Source organism: Meles meles, chromosome 12 (genome assembly GCF_922984935.1).
Source record: "Meles meles chromosome 12, mMelMel3.1 paternal haplotype, whole genome shotgun sequence".
Taxonomy (NCBI): domain Eukaryota; kingdom Metazoa; phylum Chordata; class Mammalia; order Carnivora; family Mustelidae; genus Meles; species Meles meles.
Window position 1 is genome coordinate 64,858,533 of NC_060077.1, and position 22,822 is coordinate 64,881,354.

General features: G+C 35.5%; 1 protein-coding gene across 1 annotated transcript in view; it reads left to right on the forward strand.

Annotated features, from left to right (window-relative positions):
• The window catches only part of PIK3C3 (phosphatidylinositol 3-kinase catalytic subunit type 3), a 152,742-nt gene that overhangs the window by 101,050 nt on the left and 28,870 nt on the right, over positions 1–22,822 (forward strand). Inside the window, exons 20-21 of the mRNA XM_046025885.1 lie at positions 4,843–4,927; positions 11,265–11,339. Coding sequence (XP_045881841.1) covers positions 4,843–4,927; positions 11,265–11,339 — 160 coding nt within the window. The remainder of the gene's footprint in view (positions 1–4,842; positions 4,928–11,264; positions 11,340–22,822) is intronic.

Consider the following 22,822-nt stretch of genomic DNA (forward strand, 5'->3'; position numbering starts at 1 on the left):
CCTTGTCTTACTTCTGACCTTAGGAAAAAGACTGTCAGTTTTTCCCCACTGAGTATGATGTGAGCTGCGTTTTTTTTCCACATGTGGTCTTTATTATGTTGAGATTTGTTCCTTCTAAACCCACATTGTTGAGGGTTTTTATCATGAATGAATGTTGTACTTTGTCAAATCTTTTTGTGCATCTTTTGAAATGATCATAGGATTTTTATCCTTTCTCTCACTGATGTGACATATCATGTTGATCAGTTTGTGAATATTGCATCCCAGGAATAAATCCACTTGATTGTGATGCATGATTTTTCTAATGTGTTCTTTTTTTTTTTTTTTAAAGATTTTATTTATTTATTTGAGAGAGAGAGAAAGCATGAGAGGGGAGAGGGTCAAAGGGAGAAGCAGAAGGCAAGCTCCCTCCTTGCCAAGCAGGGAGCCCGATGTGGGACTTGATCCCAGGACTCCAGGATCATGACCTGAGCTGAAGGCAGTTGCTTAACCAACTGAACCACCTAGGTGCCCTCTAATGTATTCTTGAATTCAGTTTGCTAATATTTTTTGAGGATTTTTGCATCTATGTTCATGAGAGATAACAGCTTCCTAGAACTGATAAATGAATTCAGTAAAGTTATAGGATGCAAAATCAATATGCAGAAATCTGTTGCATTCCTATACACTAATAATGAAGCAGCAGAAAAAGAAATTAGGAAAACAATTCCACTTAAAATTGCACCAGAAATAATAAAATAAAAGACCTAGGAATAAAAGAGTTAAAAAAGACCTGTACCCTGGAAGCTTTAAAACACTGGTAAAGTAAATTGAAGATGACACAAGGAATGGAAAGACAATCCATGTTCAGATTGAAAGAAAAAATATTGTAAAAATGTCTGTACTATCAAGCAGTATGCACATTTAATGCAATCCCTACCAAAATACCAACAGCATTTTTCACAGAACAAGAACAAACAATTCTAAAATTTCTATGGCACCGCAAAAGATCTTAAATAGACAAAGCAATCTTGAAGAAGAAAAACACAACTAGAGGTATCATAATTCCAGACCTTAGATTATATTAAAAAGCTATAGTAATCAAAACAGTATGGTACTGGCACAAAAATAGACATTGATTAATGGAACAGAATAGAAAGCAAAGAAATAAACCCATGATTATGTGGTCAATCTTTGACAAAAGAGGCAAGAATTTGCAATGGGAAAAAGTCTTTTTAACAAATGGTGTTGGGAGAACTGGACAGCTCCATGCAAAAGAGAGAAAATGGGCCACTCCTTACACCACATACAAAAGTAAACTCAAAATGGTTTAAGGACTTAAATGTGAGACCTGAAACCATAAAAATCCTACAGGAAAGCACAGGAACTACTTTTCTGAAATCAGCTATAGCAGCATTCTTTTAGAGCCATCTCTTGAGGCAAGGGAAACAAAAGCAAAAATAAACTGTTGGGATTACATCAAAATAAAAAGCTTCTTCATAGTAACAGCCAACAAAACTAAATGACAACATGTGGAAGGAGAAGATTTTTGCAAATGACATATCTGATAAAGGGTTAATATCCAAAATATATAAAGAACTTACACAACTCAGTACCCCAAAATCAAACAATCCAGTTAAAACATGGGCAGAAGACAAGAACAGACATTTCTCCAAAGACAACATCCAGATGGCCAACAGACACATGAAAAGATACTCAACATCATTCATCATCAGAAAAATGCAAACCAAAGCCACAATGAGATACCACTGCACACCTTCAGAATGGCTAAAATCAGACTCAAGTAACAAGTCTTGGCAAGGAGTTAGAGAAAACAGAGCCCTGGTACACTGTTGATGAGAATGCAAAGTGGTAGAGCTATTGTGGCAGACAGTATGGAGGTTACTCAAAAAATTAAAAGTAGAACTAGCCTAAAATCCTGTAATCCTACTACTGGGTGTTTAACTGAAAAATGAAAACATTAAATTGAAGGGAAGGGGTATATGTACGCCTTTGTTTATTGCAGCATTATTTACAGTAGCTAAATTATGGAAGTAGCCCAAGTGTCTATCAGTAGATGAATGGGTAAAAAAGAGGTGGGATACACACACACCCCAACACCATACACAATGGAATATTATTCTACCGTAAAAAAGAATGACATCTTGCCATTTGCAACAGCGTAGATATATCTAGAAAAGTATAATGGAAAAAAAAAAGTATAATGATAGGTAAAATAAGCCAGTCAGAGAAAGGCAAATACCATATGATATCATTCATATGTAGAATTTAAGAGACAAAACAAATGAACAAAGGAAAAAAAAGACAAAAAAAAATACTCTTAACTATAGAGAACCAACAGATGGTTACTGGAGAGGAGGTAGGGTGGGGAGGACATGGAAAAAAAAAAAGGAAAAAAGTTTGTGCTCAAAACATGGAGCTGCCTCGGGTTGGGGTTTGGCCATGCAGCTTTTCAACTGTAAACCTTGAGTGGCTTCTTAACCCTTTGTGCAAAGAAGAATTAATATAGCCGACTTGAGGGTCTTATCATTGGAAAAGCCCACTTGCTAACGGGTAGCCTTTGACTGGTATCTGGGAACTTGGCTTCAGTGTGTTGTTCCTCTGTTCCCTAACTGATAAGAATAGTTCAGTGTGCCTAGACTGATATGTGGTTTATAGCAAGCAACTTGCTTTCCTTCTAGAATTTTGGCTAGACATAGGGTACCTATATGACCAGCTCCCAATAAAAACCTTGAGTAATGTCTCCAGTAGGCTTTCCTGGAGAGAAACATTGCACCCATATTACTGCCTTTTTTTTTTTAATTGTTGAAGAAAAGTAATAAATATGACCAGTGTATCCCCTCACAGAAGAGAGGCAGGAGGCTTACACATGGGTTTCTTCACATTTTGCATGTGTACTTGTCCTATGCTGGGTCTCCGGTGTGTGGTAAGTGTCAGTTGTGGTACCAACTATATGTTGAGTCTGTGACTCCATGTGACACATGTAGGAGGCCTTGAACCCTTAACATACCCTTCAGATCTCAGTTTCTGCATCTGTAAAATTTGGGTAATAATAGTACCTACCTCTAGGATTGTTTTGAAGGTGATGTGAAGTATAGGTAGATCTTTAATATAGTTTCTTTTTTTTTTTTTAAGATTTTATTTATTTATTTGACAGACAGAGATCACAAGTAGACAGAGAGGCAGGCAGAGAGAGAGGAAGGGAAGCAGGCTCCCTGTTGAGCAGAGAGCCCGATGCAGGGCTTCATCTCAGGACCCTGATATGACCTGAGCCGAAGGCAGAGGCTTTAACCCACTGAGCCACCCAGGCGCCCCTTTAATATAGTTTCTAACTGAAGTAATTGTTTAATAAAGTTGTCAGTTATTATGTTGCTTTGTGCAATTATTATTTAATAAAATAAGGCCAGTGGCAGTTTGTATATTGATACTTGGTTTTCATATCTGATCTCTGTAAATAGTTTTGCCAAGTCATGGGTTGTTCTCATGTTCAACTTCAGTAGATAATTAAAAGCTATTTTCCAAAATAGTTGTTTTTGGGAAAAAAATGTTCCATTTCTCATTACTCTACATCTTTGCCTAATCTTGATACTGTTAAACTTTTTTTTTTAATTTAAAATTTTTTTTGTATCATCAGACTTCTGAATTTTGGTATTTTATTGTTGTTTTAGTTTGCATTTCCCTAACTACCCAGAAGGTTGAGCACTTAAAATATGTATATGAATAGGTCATTTATTTCTTCTGTGACATGCCTATTTACATCTTTTGTTCATTTTACTGTTGGGTTATTTGTGTTTTTATTGATGTATAGGAATTCTTTATATATTCAAGGCATAGTCCTTTGTCAAAGGACTTTCAGAAAAGCTGAAACATAGGATAAAATTTTTTAACAGCATGTTACTTGTATTTTCAAATAATATATACTGTTTTTCTTCAACATTTAATATGTAAGGGCATAGTTCCAGTTGGTAGTCAGAAACAAAACAAAACACTGTTTTCCACACTGATTCCAGATTCTTTCGACATTTATTGTCCCCTGTAATTCTTTTTTTTTTGTCCCCTGTAATTCTTTTGTTCTGTTCACATTTCTCTTAATCCACTGAGCCACCCAGGCGCCCCATGTTCACATTTCTCTTATATTTATCTTTCCATTAACTTTCTGTAAGAATTAGCACTTGCATTCTAATTAATTTACAAATTAGCACTTGCATTCTAATTAATTTACAAATTTGGGTGTTATTTTACTGAGCTTTTTTTATTGGCATATAGTTGATATACAGTATCATCTTGCTTTGAGGTGTACAGCACAGTGATTCAGCAATATATAATTATGAAATGATCACCATGTGTCTAATCACCATCTGTCACCAAGTTATTGACAATATTTTTGACCATATTTCCTGTGTGTACTTTACATCCCCTTACTTGTTTTATAACTGGAGGTTTTTTAATGCAAATAGTAGCTATACTTAAAAGATAATTTTAATAACTCATGTTCATTTTAAGAGGAATATATGGTACAAAAAACCCATCATTTTTTACATTAGGGAAGAAAGGTAAAAGAAAAGGATAAATTGAGTATAGAGGAATATCAGTAAATTTATTTAATTTTATGTAATGTTTTTCCTAAGATATGAAAGTAGCAGCATTTTTTTTTTTTTAAATCTTAACTGTCTGTAAGCATAGTAATAAGACTAATTCTTGGAATATACTTTTTAAAGTCCACATTTTATAATTACTGACTAAGCTTTAGATTACACATTTGGTCATTTTATAATTTCAAAAATGTCTGATTTGCTTAAGGATTATATTGAATTTGTAAACATGTAAATTTTATCTTTTCAGAACTTCTTTAGAAAGTATGCACCAAGTGAGAATGGGCCAAATGGCATCAGTGCTGAAGTTATGGACACATATGTTAAAAGCTGTGGTAAGTTTTTCCAACTCTGCTTTCCATTGGTACGTTGGAGTCAAGGAAATAGGTTATCCCAGTGTTGCCGTATTCATACACATTTACATTTAGCACTTTGTAGGATTTTATCTTAGTCCTTATTGGGTGCTATAACAAAATACCAGAGGTTGGCTTATAGGCTGGAAGTCCAGGATAGGGTATACAAGCATGGTCAGGAGAGGACCTTTTTGGGGTGGAAGACTTTTGTTGCATTTTCACCTGGCACAGTAGGCTAGGGAGCTCTGTGGGCTCTCGTTTTTGAGTTTTTAGGATGGTAAGCACCTCCTAATACCATCACACTGGGCATTAGAATTTCGTTGTGTGAGTTTTGGGAGGATGTAGACATTCCGATCATGGCAGATTTAAATTTTCTATAAGAAGATGATTAAAAGATACAAAATCCTGATAAAAGAAGTCTTTAATGTTTTGACATAATAGTAGTAACAAGGTATAAAGTCTATTTAGTCTTTATTGGGTTAACTGTGCTAAATAACTGTGCTAAAATTACAAGTTATCTCTTCCTGGAAGCTGTTAATTTTCCCTTAGATTTTCCCTTTGTTTGCATAACTGCAGTTAGTAGACTGTGGGAAAAATCTCAGCAATAATTACGGTTTAGGTGAATCTCAAGAGCTGTGTTAGGAGGATGCCTCCCAAGATATTTTATTTTATGGTGCCTTCCTGGAAATAAGTAAGTGGTAGAATGCCATGGGGATTAATTCATATGTTTTGATCATTTATGCCTACCTATTCTCATGAAGTTTATATTCTAGAGGATTTTTTTCAAGATTTTTTAAGAGGTTTTTTGTTTTTCTGTTTGTTTTTAGTAACTAGATGGGTTAAGGGAGGGGTAATAAAGGAGTTGATACTAGATTTGAGCCCTGGATGGGATATGGTATATAGTAAGTCATTCTTATTTTATTAAAATTTTATGGTTATGTTCCTGTTTATACCTATCCTTAAGTTAGGGGGAAGCAAGTAAGGGGTTTTATAGACATGTAACAAATACATTTAAACTTTCATATCATTTTATGTCTTGTAAACTGCTTCTTTTACATGTCATTTAATATTCCTGGGAACTTTAAAAGCACCAAAATAAAATATGTATGTATATTAAAATCCGTTATGGTTTTGATCTTATTTTTACTGAAGGAATATAACATGTTTCATGTAACTGTGTTTACCCATAAAAATGACCACATACAGTGTAGATTTAAGAACTAAAAAAAAGGGGCGCCTGGGTGGCTCAGTGGGTTAAAGCCTCTGCCTTCAGCTCAGGTCATGATCCCAGGGTTCTGGGATCGAGCCCCGCATCAGGCTCTCTGCTTAGCAGGGAGCCTGCTTCCTCCTCTCTCTCTGCCTGCCTCTCTGCCTAGTTGTGATTTCTCTCTGTCAAATAAATAAAATTAAAAAAAAAAAAAAAAAACTAAAAAAAAATCGAAACATTCCAAAGAAAATGTATTCTTTCTTTTTACTTACTCTTGCTCTCCCACTCTGGATTTTTCTTATCTTTCTCTCCTAGCTTCCCTGCTTTCATTCTTTTCTTTCCTTTTCCTCTTTCTTTTCTTTCCTGTTTTTTCAGACCTTCAGTTCTGTTTTCTGAAAAAATTACATATTATCTAAAGACAGGCTGGACATCTAAGATTACTCACATGACAGTTCATAGTGTCTTTTATAACAAGGCTTGCCAATCAGATCTCCTGTACATGGCCTCTCTGTGGCTTGGGCTTCTCAGAACTGGGTTCCGAGAGGAACTCTAAGAGACAAGAAGTAGAAATTGTTGGTTTCTGAAGGCCTGGACTGAAAAGTCACAGAGCCTGCTTGGACCCAAAGGGAGGGGCTGTAGTTCCTACCTTGAATGAAAAGTGTGTTAAAGAATGTGTGATTCTCTCTCTCACTTTTTTTTTTTTTTAAAGATTTTATTTATTTATTTGACAGAGAACAAGCAGGCAGAGGGGGAGTGGTAAGCAGGCTTCCCACTGAGCAGAGAGCCTGATGCAGGGCTCGATCCCAGGATCCTAAGATCATGACCTGAGCCGAAGGCAGAGGCTTTAACCCACTGAGCCACCCAGGCACCCCTCTCTCTTTATCTTTATCCAGTTTTCAGTATCTTGTTACATAAGATATTTCACATGCCTTCCAACAATTACCTTGTGTCTTCTTACTGAACTGTTAGATAGTTACTGTAAATGTTTTTACATCATAAATCTATTTGATAAAGAATGCTAACTTTTTCTAGTTGAAATATATATCCACACATATATCATCTGTAAATATTGACTAAAATTTGAGAATTTTAGTAAAATTGCTAGAACAGTATATTGCGGATACATGTCAGAGTGTTGAACCTTTTATATAGGGTTCTATTTTTTTCCAAGACCTAATGAAAATATGACTGGCTTTTTCATTTAAAAAAAATAGCCATTTAAATTACACCTCTTGGACACTTAAATTCATATTGGATCTTGTTCCTCTCGTTTTTCCCCAGTGTTACACATTTATTCCTTCCCTGGAAATTGATCGATGGCAGGCCTTCTCTTCATCTTATTTTGGGTAGCCTTCTGTTTCATATATATCTTGCTGTGTTATAAAATCATCATTTGTGTTTCAGTGAGTTTGGTAGCATTCCAGGTTATATCAGAGGTTGAAAGTCATTATTTGAATTTTTCATTAGAGGAGTTAGTGATTAATAAGTTGTTAGCTACTTTGTACTAGAATCTGATTATTGGACATTATCATATAGATGTATGTGTAACTTTCATTTTAGAAAGTAAAGTTTTGGGTCATGGGCCCAGTATAAGAAGAAAGTGATAATAGGGTGACATTTCCGGATTATGCAAGGTGTCAAGTCTGTATCATGCAAGTAAATGTGAGAGCACTACTTATTCTCACACACATATCTTTTACGAAGTAAAGGGAAATTTTTGCTTAGTTGCCTAATATTTCTCTGTATTTTACTTTAAATCAAAGTTGTATCATAAAACCAATTTGAATACATTTCACATGAGATCATAAGACTAATAATAGACAGCATCCTTTGGACAAGATTCTCTTGGACAGGTATAGTATTTCCACTGAAGTTAAAGAATAGCTTCAGTTCCTCTAAAAATCCCTTGATCTACACTGTGCCATCCTAGATAGTTCTGAATCTATTATCTGTATCCTAAAAATTTCTGGGGATCATCCCACTCTTAATTCAAATGTCTTTTTCAGGATGTACTCTTTCTCTTAAGCATTGACAGTTTGAATTATTGGAACACTCTGAATTCACACCCCCACTATGTATATAATTGTGAAAGAGGGAAGATCATATGGTATCTCACTTGACTTAAAAAAACATCAATTGAAGTGACCATCGAACACATTTATAACCCTAGTCCACTGAGGCAGGGTATAAGGTGCTTTTCCATTTATTTCCCGTTTCCACTGGAAAATAATCCAGTAATAACAATGAAATGTTATTGTGAAAGCAAATGCCGTGATAGAAAGTAGTTTATCAAAACATCTTGCCCTATCAATAGAGACAGGCAAAATTTATGGCATGTCAAGTTACATAAAAACTTTTAGGTCAAAAGTACTATTGCTACACATATGAATCATTATGACTCTGTAGCGATAGCTAAACATTTTGAAACAAAGTAGTGACAAAGCTAATTTATAATTAACAAAAAAGGACATTGTACCAAACAATAGCTCAAGTGCATTGATACACAGTGATGTACTTTTTGAAAATTGCGGTTCAGTTGTCCTTGTAAGCACATTATCAGTAGGAGTTTGTATCCTTCACAAGTATTGAGCGACAAACCGGATTTCTAAGTGACTCACATCTTAGGGAACTCAATGTACTCAGTGCTTATATGTTCTCTTTATGAATACCAGACTCAGCATCCTTGGGTAAGTCACTTACTGGGTGTTCTGTGGGGAGCCAGTAGTCATTTGCGGAATTGCATACTCGGCAGCTTTGTTAGAGCGTGCAGCTGCTGCACATCCAAGCCACAGACCTGCAACTTTGGCTTTGTCTGGAAGCGTGTTTGTGTTGGTGAATCCCAGTGCTTGGCCCCTCATGTTTTGTTCGGAATCTTCATTTTAATAGAATTCCCAGGGGATTCTTATGTACATTAAAGCACTAGAGAGGGCTTTCCAACCTTCTCTTGTGTATAATCATCACTCTCTGGCCACTGCTTCTGGAAATTCTGATGCAGCAAGACTGAAGTGTGCCCAAGGCATCTGTGTTTTTATCAAGCTTCTAGGTGAGGGTGATGCTTCCAGTCTGTGTCTCATGTTTTGACAAGCTGTTCTGCAGATCAAGAGTCAGACCATTTTCCTCACAAGCCCTCCATGTAGAAAATACTGTAGCCAGATTCAGGCCATGTGGTGTCTGGTGCAGCCATTTGACCAGGCCATTGTGGTGCTCAAGAACTATGTGACTGGGTGTGGCTGAGTTCCAGTAAACTTTATTTATAAACTATAAAAACAAGGGTCTAACTTTGGCCATCAAGCTATATTTGCTCATTCTTCATGTCAGTGACCCTCAAGTTCCTCAATGGATCACTTAATGTGTCAATGGTTGAATTCAGCTGAAGTTCACATAATCTGTAGTGGTTTATACACACACGTCATTATCTTTTGTAGGAAGCCCAGATGTCAGCCACTGCAGTTGTTTCAGCTGCTTACAGATGTTAGGGCCAGCCAAGGTTTTCGTGATTCTCTTGGCCTTTTTCCCTGTGGTCCTAAATGACTTTTGCCAACACAGTCATCAGGTTTGCGGTTTGGCTAGCCTGGAGAAAAAGCCTAAAAGGCCCACTCCTTGGCTCAATCTGCTCCGTCTTTCAAAACACTCATCACAAAACTACATTTACTTATTAGTTCCGTGGGCATGCCTAAGTGTGGGTGAGGCTGGGAAACACATTCTCTTACCTAGGCACAGTCTCACCCCCCACATCCTGGTTTTGTGTTAAGGAAGAAGCATAGAGAGGACAGTGCATGGGCAAATGACTAGTTCCTGTCACACCGCAGGCTCTATTTTGAGAGTAACTGATTTTGTTACAGTTAAGTGAAAATTGTTAGTAGAAGCATTTTTTGAATGATAGTATGCTTTCCTACATTCTGTACATATGGATATAGTTTCAAATACATATACTATAGAATTTTATCTGTAGAATATGGTTGGCTATTCTAAACAAATAAACTTGAGTTTAAATATCTTGGGGAGTATTGTACCTATCTAAATAGCCACACTGGGGAACATGGGCTTTATAGTGTGGAAGTGGCCTGAGCAAGGACTTTAGAATAAATCCCAGCCCAGTGACCTTGCGCAGTCTTGTTAACTTCTGGAGCCTAAGGTATTTTCATTTGGACTGTAGTGTACTACTTAACTGGCATCATTATAAGGGTTAGAGATGATGGATGTAATGTGTGTACCTAAGTAACCTTCCATAAGTTGTAACTGTGATTAGTTAACTAATAATTGAAGATTAACCTAATGAAATTAATTTAGTCATTAACAGGTGGTCCAGTCTTTTTTCTGCATACTAACTGAGATAAATATGTTTTTGTAACACTGGTATAGTCATCTGTGTGTTTGCCAGTTGTATATCTTCTCAGGCAATAGAATGGAAGAAAATAACCTTCAAAAAGGTGTTATTTTCTTATTTTGTTTGAGCATTTTCAACACATGACAGGTTTCCAGACTTTTTAGAAGAGAAAGATAAAAGAATAAAGCTAGAGTCAGTGAGTGACTTTGCCCCTGGCTCTGCTCATGTAATTTTTGTGAGTACTTAAGAAGATTATGCTTTGAACTTCTTAAGTGCTGTTACCACTCACATGAATTCTGTTGTTTTTCTATCTGCTGACACTTTTGTTTCTCTAAAGATTTTCCTTTTAAACCCTGCATTACTTTTGTTATCTTATAGATAATAGGGTTGTGGGATGATTGACTTCATTATGTGTATTTCTGTAGCTACTTCTTTTTCGCTGTCATCTGTAACATGTGTCCAATTTGAAATGAGAAGTGGGAGAATCATGTTATAATTAAGGCTGCTGAAGCCTGAATTAACTTTTGATACAAGTGACTTTTGTAATTTGACAAAATTCTACAGGATGTTATTTCTCATGCAAATAGTAATTTATATTGCGTTTCAAGTGATAAACTCTTCATAGAATCAAAGAAGAATGCCATATTTGAGAATTTAGGTGACATATCAAAAAGTAGTCAAATTGAAATTAAAGTAACACAGACTGCTTTTATATTCATTTGTGTGTTTTAACCTGGTTTGCGTGTCTTTTTCACTATTTTTCGTTTTTAATTGTTACTTTGCAGCTGGATATTGTGTGATTACATACATACTTGGAGTTGGAGACAGACATCTGGATAACCTTTTGCTAACAAAAACAGGTAACAACTGGTGGTACTAGCAGATACATACATGTTATTTGCCAGTGATTTTTACTTTGGAATCTGCTTAGTAACAAAACAAGTTACATAAGTGGAAATAAATTATATATGTCTTAAAAGTTCCTTTATATGATACCTTTGAAGGAAACTGTCATCCCTTACAAGAATCACTTTAGTAATAACCTTACACGTAGTCATCTAGCCCTTGCTTCTAAAAATGCCTCCTTGGGTAGAAAGCCCATAATGTATGCAAGCAGTTGAGTCTCTTACCGTACAGCTCTAGTTAGAGTGTCAGAATGTTCTTTCTCTTACCAAACTGTACTTAACTCACATTAACCCTTGTCTTTAATTTTTTGCTTTTCCCCTTGGAGTTCCATGGAATAATCATTCTAATCCCCCTCTTCCTGTTAACTCTTGAGCCCCTTGGCTTTAACACCATCTCTAAGCACACAACTTCCAAACTTACAGCTCTGTACTTCAGTCCATTTCATGAAGCTTCAGACTGAAATATCCACCACTTACTTGACATCCCAGTTAGGTGGCCAGTTGTAAAAGTGTTCCCTTCCTCCATTACCTGCATAATAATACCTGCTCCTCACTTCATTTTTTCCATCTCAGGAAATTGTAGCATCATCCACCCAGTTGTTTAAGCCCGAAGCTTGAGAGTCATTTTTAATTCTACTCTTGGCATCATCTCATCATTAAACCTATTAGCAGATCTTGTCTACTCTTCTCCAAAATAGATCATTAAGTTCCCCACTCTCTTCATTTCCACTGCCTTGACCCCATTTGAAGCCACCAATGCCTTTTGCCCAAACTATCTGAATAGAATCTGAGCTCTTCACTGTGGTAAATTTGTGGCTTCCCCATACTGACCAGGTTGAATGAATGAATGTCAGACTACTCCTGCCTCAGGCAAATGTCCCTGTTGTTTTTCTCTCTGGAAAGTTCTTCTCTCAAATCATTTCAAGTCCATCTTTGGTTATTAAGCCTAAGTTCAGGGGGCATCTCCTTAGAAGAGCCTTTTTAACTGTCTGATCTGAAAAGGTGCATACTTGCACACTGCCCTTCTCCATTACTCTATTACAGTTTTGTTTTCTTTAAAGCACTTAACCACTAGCCAAAGCCCTCCTTTTTGTATAATTCAGCAAATATTTATTGAGCACCTCCTGTGTGTCAGGTATTGTTCTAGGTATTGGGGATACTCAAAAGAACAGAATAGACATAAATCCAGGTCCTTGTGGGGCTTGTTGACTTCTTATCATCATCTCCTATTCAGGACGCAAGTTCCATGAGAGCAGGGACCTTGTCCATCTGGTTTGCTCCTGTACCTGCAGAGTCTTGAACAACACCTAGCTAAAGTGATTGATAAATCACTGTTGACTTAATGAATGAGTAAATACTGCATTCTCTGTGTAGTCTTTTCTTCCTGGGCTAAATAATTCAAGTTCCTCAAGCCTTCCACAGAAAATAGATTTTAAATTACTCTTAAAATGGTCTCTCAGGTAAGAACATTTTCTGTTTTGTTAGTATTTCTTCAAAATGTGATACCAAGAATTTAACACATCAAATGTAGCTTCGTACATAGATTAGTCTAATTATTATATACGACTAACACTATTAATTTTCATCATCTGGAATTTCATATATTTAGTTTTGCTTAGTGTGAAAAATAATCTATGGTAGAGACTGCATGTGGGGGGGCACCTGGGTGGCTCAGTGGGTTAAGCGACTGCCTTTGGCTCAGGTCATGATCCTGGAGTCCTGGGATTGAGTTCTTCATCGGGCTCCCTGCTCACCAGGGAGTCTGCTTCTCCCTCTGACCCTCCACCCCTCATGCTCTGTCTCTCTCTCATTCTCTCTCAAATAAATTATTTTAAAAAAAGAAAAGAAAAAAAGAAATTGCATGTGGAAACCATGTCTCTGTCAAGGCCAGGCAGTTTTACTAACCAGGACCAAGGAATGTCATAGAGGTTCTTGCCAAATTTGCCAATTTAGCAAAAGATATTTATAAAATATTGCAGTGTGTTTGGAGAGAACTGTAAGTTGGAAAAAGTTGTCATGTCCCTTAACTGTCTTTTTCAGTTAAACCTTTTAACCACAAGAATCAGAGTACCAGAGTGATTCCATTTGTTTTTGTGTTGTAATCATTTGATAATTACATTGGAATTATCTGCTGTATAGAGTAGCATTACATTTATGTTATTTTCACATATGTTGTCTCTTCATTTGGAAATTGTTAAATAATAGACCTCTTTCTTTTGAACTTTGAGAACTGCTCTGTTGTGTGTGTGTATATTTTGATAGGGATTTTTTAGGAATAAGATTTGGAAAGTGGAGTCAATTTAATATACTTCTGTGGTCAGTTACTTATCACGGTTACTTGTTTTAATGGAATTAGAAGTATAAAAATTTCAGAATCAGAAGGTTTTTTTTTTTTTTTTAAAGATTTTATTTATTTATTTGACAGATAGAGATCACAAGTAGGGAGAGAGGCAGGCAGAGAGAGGAGGAGGAAGCAGGCTCCCTGCCAAGCAGAGAGCCCGATGCGGGGCTCGATCCCAGGACCCTGGGATCATGACCTGAGTGAAAGGCAGAGGCTTTAACCCACTGAGCCACCCAGGTGCCCCAGAATCAGAAGGTTTTAAGCATCTTGTCACCAGTTTTCCACTAGAGGGTGCTCCATCTTTTGGCTTTAAAAATCGAAACTTTACCACATGCTAGATGAGAGACACACACTCTTAAGAAACAGCATTTTTTTCAGTTATTTTTTCTTAACTTGTCTTTAGTTATTTTATTCATTTATATCATACAGTTATCACGTTGTCTTACTAGCATAAATGTTTTTAATTTTCAAGTTCAGTTTGAATGATATTATGTAAGGAAACAACAAATATGTCAAGACAAATGAAAATAAAATGCATTCTGTGACTTCTAAAAATTTATGATTTATTTTGAAATTTTTTTGTTTATATGCTTTTTTTACTGAAAGTCTATTTCAAAGAGATACTAAGTTATATTAATTACATATATGTTGTAATTAGACTGTATAGACAACTTTTATATGTTGAAAGTGAATTTTGAACGTGGTTCATTGCAGGAAATACACTTCAGTACTTGTAGTTAAAATGCCTCAAATATCATGAAGCCCTTCCCTCGTATGTTTTAGATCCCTTATGCCTTCAACACAGACTGTGACATGTTAAAATTTGAGATTCTCTTCTATAACCGTCCAATCTCAGTCTTGGAGGAGCAATTTTGTTTTAATTACAAATAACATTTCTCTCATTCTTCAAAATAAAATACCTCTGTCCTCTGATTTACCAGCCTGAATAGATATAGTGTCTGTGTCTCTGGTTTGGGATGAAAGTGGTTTGAAATGATAATTGCAGTTCCACTGATTGATCTATGTTTAGTTCCCCGGTAAGAGAGATGGAGCAGAGAGGAAGAGGACAAGTTAAATTTCATTTTACTGGGGATCTCTTAGGGATTTACCCCCAACACACAGTTCTACCTATAAATTTAGATGAGACACAAAAAGGTCAGACTGATAACCTTAGAAGTGTGTGGATGAAAGTGTTTCACAACATAGAAAGAATTGTAAAATTTATACAGTAATGTGCAAAAATGCAAAATGTGAGTCTCAATTCCAGATTTCACGGAAGTTTGTTTGTTTGTTTGTTTTTTTGGCCTGTATTTATTGGTTTGTGGATACTTTTGCATAAGTTGAAGTATCCTTAGCTTGTCCAGCAGAGGGCGATGTGTGTCCACCATAAATGTGAAAGTCTGGAAATTCCTTTGTCAATGTATTGCCATGTGGTTACTTAAAACATTGTTTTCCTGAAGCAAATTTGGAGTGAATGGTGTTTCACTCATTAATCCAGTGATATAGCATTTTCTGGGCAAGAAACTAAAAATTTAAGCTCTACAATGGAATTGAAAAACTTATTTTTTTCAGAGTTGGTGTCCTTTGAGGAAGCTTTCAGAAGTTTATCCAGGGTAATTCAATTGTGACAGAGCTCAAATAGAACATACTATGAGTTTATCTCAGCTCTTGGGAAAGTTTTTTTTTTTGTTTTTGTTTTTTTTCTTTTTAATTTTCTAAAATTTGAGAGGAAAAAACAAGACCAGTATAACTGAAAAACTTTGTTCTTTGTGATATACAGACTTTATAATAGTATTAACTTTTAATATTAGTATTTAAGTAACTGAAAAACATTCACAAGTGGAACTAGGAGCTTGGTGTCTGTAGTAAATGGAAAAGTTCTTTGTAGGTCCCAAGGATGGCTCATCCACTGGAGTTGTCATTTTGTGTACTGAGAGGAGTTGGTGGCTTTTTGTCTGTCTCAGCAATTCAGAGTAATAAATACTCTGAATCTTTTGTTGGAAAGCTTGAAGTTAAGAAAGTCATTGTTAGCCTAATTGGGCACTTCTCTTCTTTATCATTCTTTAATTTTATATGAAATTGACTGACTTTTTTAATTCTGAGGAACATTCTCACATAGGAGTTAATATTCAGGCTCTAAAGTAAAAGTCTTTGGGTTTAAATTGCCCCTCCACCATTGGGTTACCTTGGGTAAGTTACTTATATCTGTGACTCAGTCACTTTTCTGAGTGTGCAGATAATAACAGAACCTCTCTTTGGTGGTAGTGTGAGGGTTGAATAAGATAATATGGTAGAGTTTTTGTGTATCTGGAGCTTATAGTAAACATTCCTTCAGGGCTGGCTAACTGTTATGGTTTTGTTTGTTTCACTACCAGGAAATAAGAATGTTTTCCTTTTTGGCTTATGTAGCTTTTATTTGGAGTCATAAATTTAGACATAAAAAATATATATACTTCAAAAATTCCTTTTTCCCCATCCTAAAATCCAAACTCTCTTAAAGTTACTGCCTTTTAAATTATGTTTTGACTGGCTTTTTATTTTGGTAGTATAGGAAGGTTTATTTGTTTATTTACTTGTTTATTATTTATTAGTTTATTTGCTTGTGTTATTTGTTTATTTTTGAGAGAGGGGTGTGGGCAAAGGGAGGGAGGGACAGAGAATCTTAAGCAGCCTCCATGCCCAGCATGGAGCCTGATGTGGGGCTTGATCTCAGGACCGTGAGTTTATGACTTGAGTCGAAACTAAGAGAGAATTAAGAGAATTGAGAGAAATTAAGAGACTGAACAACCCAGGTGCCCCAGTATTGGAAGGTTTATAAAAGAGAAACAGTCAATTTGATCATTGATTTTATCTTATTCTTTCTGTGTTTTAAGGTAAACCTTGAGATTTTGAAAAGAAACATGTTTGATTCTGTGTTTTGTACCCCCCCCCGTTCCCCCCTCCCCGCCATGGGAGATAACACAGTAGTTCAAAATCTTACCTAGAAACAATTTTGTTAACTATTCAAATGGTGGCACTTCCTAAGCTATTTGTATTTAAGTTAATTAGTTTGGTAGGTAAAATATACTGTAAAATCTAAATCTATAGACTTACTTTCTTAATGTGCTTATTTATTCTCTGGGACTTGAGAGAAGGGGGCATAAAAAGTTTTATGCATTTAGTAGGCACCCAGTAAATGCTTTTAAAAGGAATAAATGAAGTAAGTTTTTTCATGTATTTTTAACCATCCTTAGGTTTTCTAGGATAATCTGTTTCCTGCCTACACTTATTTTTACTATAGACTATGGGCATAGTATTTATTTTTTACCAATTTGATTGTTTTTTCTCAGTTCATATGCAAAAGAGAACCAGGTACATGAGACCACCCCCTTTTAACCTATAAATACTTTTTTAGTTTTTATTAATCATTACTTTAGACGGTTAGATAATGAGAAGGACTTACGTTCATGTGAATAGTTTTCTTTTTAGACATTGTTTAAAATCTGAGTTTTTGAAAGGTTCTTGAATATTCAATATCAGGAAGTCAGTCTTATGTTTACTGAAACCTGTCATAGAGAAAATGTTAATGGTTTGTTGTAAAGGGTCCTGTTTTTCTTTTCTTTTTTTTGTTTGTTTGTTTGTTTGCTTAAGTTTATTTTAGGTCATCCTGTCTTCTCATTAGAAGTAATAAAGAGTGATAAAGTGTTAAACTCTTTGTGCTTAAGGGGCTGGAAATTACTTCATGGAGAAAGTAACTTAGACTGAGTCATAAAGAATGTGTTGGGTTTCTATGGGGTATAAGTGGAAAAAAGCACACATTCTAGTAAAAATACCCAGAAGCTGAAATAAGCAATGCCTTTGCAGGTTAACACAGGTTGGTTAGATTGGTTGAAGGTCACATTGTGAAGACAAATCAATCCAGCTCCTTTTGTATGACCTATTACATGACAAAGCATAATTCAGTTGAAGTAAAACTGTAGATTAGGATATTCCTTTTTTTTTTTTTAAGTTTTCTTATTAGGTGGTATAGTTATTAAAGCTGGGTAGACACTGCATTTCTTTTCTTTTGTAATGAATGATTTTGGACAGGGTTAAATTGTACTTTAAAGCATTCAAATTCTACCATAGACTAGCAACCATAAATTTGATTAATAAAAAGTTAGTGCATTTCTTAGTAACCCCTTGAACATAAAAATGTTTCAAATTTTAAAGTAACGGGGTTGTACATGGGGTGCCTGGGTGGCTCAGTGGGTTAAAGCCTCTGCCTTTGGCTCAGGTCATGATCTCAGGGTCCTGGGATCCAGCCCCGCATTGGGCTCTCTGCTCCGCAGGGAGCCTGCTTCGTCCTCTCTCTCTGCCTGCCTCTCTGCCTGCTTGTGATTTCTCTCTGTCAAATAAATAAAATATTAAAAAAAATAATAATGGGGTTGTACAACACAGGGAAACTGTAACCATTAGTATTGAATATGAATTTTAATTCACTGAGGTAATTCTCCTTGCCAGTGTTCCCTCTATAGTGACTTACCTGCAGTTGAGAGTTGTATTAGTCAGTATAAAGTAGGTCAGAAGTCCTCAAGCTTTGGCTTGTATTAGTATCACCTGGAGAACAAGTTAAATTACAAATTGCTGGGCCTCAGGCTCAGTTTCCGATTCAGTACGTATGGTAGGGTCTGAGAATTTGTTGAGAAACCTTTATTGATTTTAATGACTACAGGGAAAATTAAAATATGTAGCATCTAAAAATTGTTTTTTCTTGAATAGTTTGCCCCCTTTTCATTAGTTAGCTTAATTTTGTCCCTATTCATAAGAAACCTAAGATCTTAACAGTTGAATGTGAAAAAAAAATATAGGAAATATTTAGCAGATAATTGGAATGTCTGTACTGATCTGTACTTAGGTATGTCTTACTGTTCTTCATTACTCAAAAACTGAAAAACTGAAAAATATTTCATCACTACTATGCTTTTAACTGTAAGTGAAAATAGCTCTAAGTATATTGTAAGGGCTTAACTATTAAGTATTAGGAGTATTGGGAGTGTAGCTTAGGGAGTATTTTTAATTCCAAAAATATAGTTTCCATTGCATCAGTAAGTGGTTGGTGGTTCACCATATTCTTTTTTCCTGGGTTTCATGCTAAGACATTCACATAAGAAAAATACAACATCATGTAAAAAATAAAGGCATTTTGTGGAAAAATAGTAAATGTCAGGTAGTATGCAAAGGAACTGTAGAGTGGGAAACTTATTATAAAGTAGAGTGGCAGGGAAGAATATTTCAATTTGAGTATTGTGTAGGATTTTCAAAAATAGAGTTTGGATTATGGGGAACAGAAGAAGAGAGTCAGGTAGAAGGATTAAGCAGAGGTGTGAAAAAAATGAAATAAGTACAATTTTGAGATTGATTGTAATTATTGGATAGACAAAAGGGAAATTAAAAAAAAACCAACTCTCCTATGAAATACTGTTCATTTCAGCAGTATCTGTTCTCTTTAATCCAAGAACTACAAACACTTTGAACCACAATTTTAGAAATAAGTTAATGTCACTTATTCAGATAACAAGGAAACTTAATTAGCACCTCTTACTCCCTTTGTATTGCAAGTCGGGGACAAAAGGAGGTAATTACAATCAACATTCAGTTTGTTTTATGAACACTTTATCTCTTGACTGTTTAAGATTAATAGATTTGTTAATAGATTCAAGTAAATCCATACTTTCTGAACTTCTTAAGTTAAACATTTTTTTTTAATTTCATGAAGTGCATTTTTAAAATCATTACAGGTTTCACTTTAGACATTAAGTTTGAAAGAGCCATTCCCTTTGGTATCAGTGAGGATGAATTTTCTTAAAACATTAATAGCCTCTTCTCAGAATACATGACTCTTCGAACTTGCAAAGCATAATAATGGTTTCATTGTTAGATACTTAATCTTTTATGCCTTATAATTAAGCAGTAATCCTGTTCTTTGAGAGTTTTCTTATAAGAAGGATACTCTCCATTTGCAAGCAGTGATGCAGAGCTGACAGTGGCGTTCCAGTAATGCCTGTAGTGAAATGGAGAAAAGTGAAGTTAGGTTTCCTATTAAGATATGGATCCCATTAAATAAGCCTTGTGTGATGGCTAATACAGTTTGATATTAGGATAGCATGATTTATTTTAAAAAATCAGTTTTGAATCAAAGTTAGGTCAGATAGATAAGTTATCTGCTCAAGTGCTGAGAGTATCATTAGAAATTATATTGAGGGCACCTGGGTGGCTCAGTGGATTAAGCCGCTGCCTTCGGCTCAGGTCATGATCTCAGGGTCCTGGGATCGAGCCCCGCATCGGGCTCTCTGCTCTGCAGCGAGCCTGCTTCCTCCTCTCTCTCTGCTTGCCTCTCTGCCTACTTGTGATCTCTCTCTCTGTCAAATAAATAAAATATTAAAAAAAAAGAAAAGAAATTATATTGATATCAAAACATGTTTTTTTTTTAAGATTCATTTATTTCAGAGAGAGCGCGTGTGCAGATTGGGGGAGGGGCAGAGGGAGAGAAATCTCTCAAGCGTACTCCCCTCTAAGCAAGGAGCCCAGCAGAGTGTGGGATCCCATGACCCGAGATCATGACCTGAGACCACACCAGCAGTCAGCCTCTTAACCGACTGAGCCACTCAGGTACCCCAAAATAAAACATTATTTAAATAATTAAATAAAACCAAGGAAAGTTTATCTCTATCTATAATATCATAAGCTTCTCATCTCTTTAAGTCTTGAAGGGTGGAAGGGTATTTGTCCAACAAATTTGTAGAAGACAAATGGGAACTCAGAGTGAGAGTAAAGCACAAAATGAAGAGCTTAGATTAGCTGAACAGAGGATACATTTAGTTGTTTAGTTGAAGGCAGTGAAATCCTTAACAGAAGTTGATCAGGGACTTTTTACCAAATCACGGAAAATTTAATGATCGCATACTCCCTTGAACTTCAAAGGATTAGGAGATGAAGCTTTCCCAGTAAGTACTACAATTATCAAACTCCTTACTCTAAAAGTAGTTTCTTAACTTTTTGGAATCATGGACTTCCCTTGGGAATTTGGTGAAGTCTGTGGATTTCTCCAAAAATCAATTTTATTTGTGGTTAGGGACCTCTGAAGCACATTTTGGAATTCAGAAACGGTGTTTTTCAGTCATGAGTAATACACAGAACTGTTTTAAATAGAAGTAAAACCCATTGTGTTGATAATTACATTTTATAATCTAAACTATGTACAACATAAAACCTGATATTAACTTCTTATGCATCTACTCTTCTATAACTATAAGGTAAAACAGATCTATAAATTAAATCATGTTACAGACTAGCGAGATGTAATCCAGCAACATTATTGTGACAGATGAAGTAATGCTGAAACTAAGTTGTCATTTGGAGGGTGAATATGGTGCAGATAGTGGAGTGTGCGTTTGAGGTCAGGGTGCTGTTAATATCGTGTCCCATGTGAATATGCTTAAACTGCTTTCTCTCCTTGAACCATTTTATAACCTTTGTTCAGGATGTTGTCATGTAATTTCAGGATATAACCAACCACTTCTGCTTCTGTTACTGTTAGCCTGAAACGATTGAAGTAGCCTTGCTATTTAATACCAACCCAATCAAAAACAGTGAAATCACAGTATAGTACTAAATAGCAAGGATCTAGGTAATCCAGATACAGCCTCTGTTAATTTTTGTAGGTGTTCATGGAAGCTAAGATACAAAAATTTTAAAACAAAACAACTTCCCACAAGAACTCTCTGATTTCTAGAAGGAAATTTCTTGTATTAACAATGTTTATAAAAGTTGTCTAAGCTGTAAATGTGAAATTGAGATATCATCGGTTAAATACGTGCAAACTAGTCACACTGGGTGCTTTTGCTTGCTAGGCATTATCCTAGGCTTCAATGCTATACAAAAATAAATAAAGCAAGGTTCTTGATTGTAAGACTCTTAATGTTTCAGGAAGAGTTTAGTTTGGGGCAAAAAGCTAAATGAACAAATAATTTCATTACACACTTCGCTGAACTCTTTTGATATGAATAGGTGGGGTAAAAGCCTCACTAGTAACTTCTTACCAGATGCGTGCCAGATGGATGCCTTGTAGGTAGCCCTGGTGTGAGCTAGAGGAACCATTTCACTAAGCTTTTACTTGTTATTTTTGGGGAAACAACACCCTTTTTCAATTCTCTACAGGTCCCTTGCTCTCTATATCTAATTGTAATTCTTTCTCCCCTCACCTCCTAGCTGTCATTTACTATACTAGATAGATAAACATTTGTTTAAAAAGTTCATATGAGACTTCCATCAGTTCCCCCAATTTGAACTGAACATTTTAAACCTGATATAAGTTTAAAAAAAAAAAAAAAAAGACGAGATGATAGGGATAAATGGAAAACTGGTTTTCAGTGCAGTGGTTGCACTGATAATGGCCACTTATTCCATAACTGGGTGATGATAGTGTTTAAAACTTGGGAAACTTGTTAAGATGCATATTCACGTATAAACTGTTCTTTTTCTTTATATACGAACTCCATGTCCTACACGTAGTACAATGTCTGTTCTCTACTGCCGATCATTTTCAGCGTAGTTTTCTTTACTGTTGTGTGAAAATAGCACCAGTGTCTATGAATTTTACTTAAATTTGGTATCAGTATTGCCTTAAATTTGGACTTTTTTTAATTACTTGGCCTTGGCAGATCTGAAGTTCTTTCTCATTTTCAAAGTTGTATAGGATTTCCAACTTAATGTATTATTTAGTTTTTCATTGTAAGAACAGTGTCTGGGAAGAGTTGCAAATAATAAGATTGCTTATCCCTTTAATATTTAATTTTACTAATTCCTGGCAGTTGTGGTCTCAGGTATAAGAGACATAAATACCAATTCAGTATATTTTAAACATCTTTAAGATGGTAGTTAATATTTAGTTTTGAAAAGAGTTCAGTATTTTAAATTGTTTTTTAAAAAGTGGTATTTGAAGTATTTAAGATAAACATTTGTAAGCACCTTTAAAAGACCTGGCCATTAGATATTAAGTAGCTTAATTTATCTTATTAAATAGATATTAGATAGCTTTGGTTTTACATTCAGACTAAAATGATTTTTTTCCTCAGGG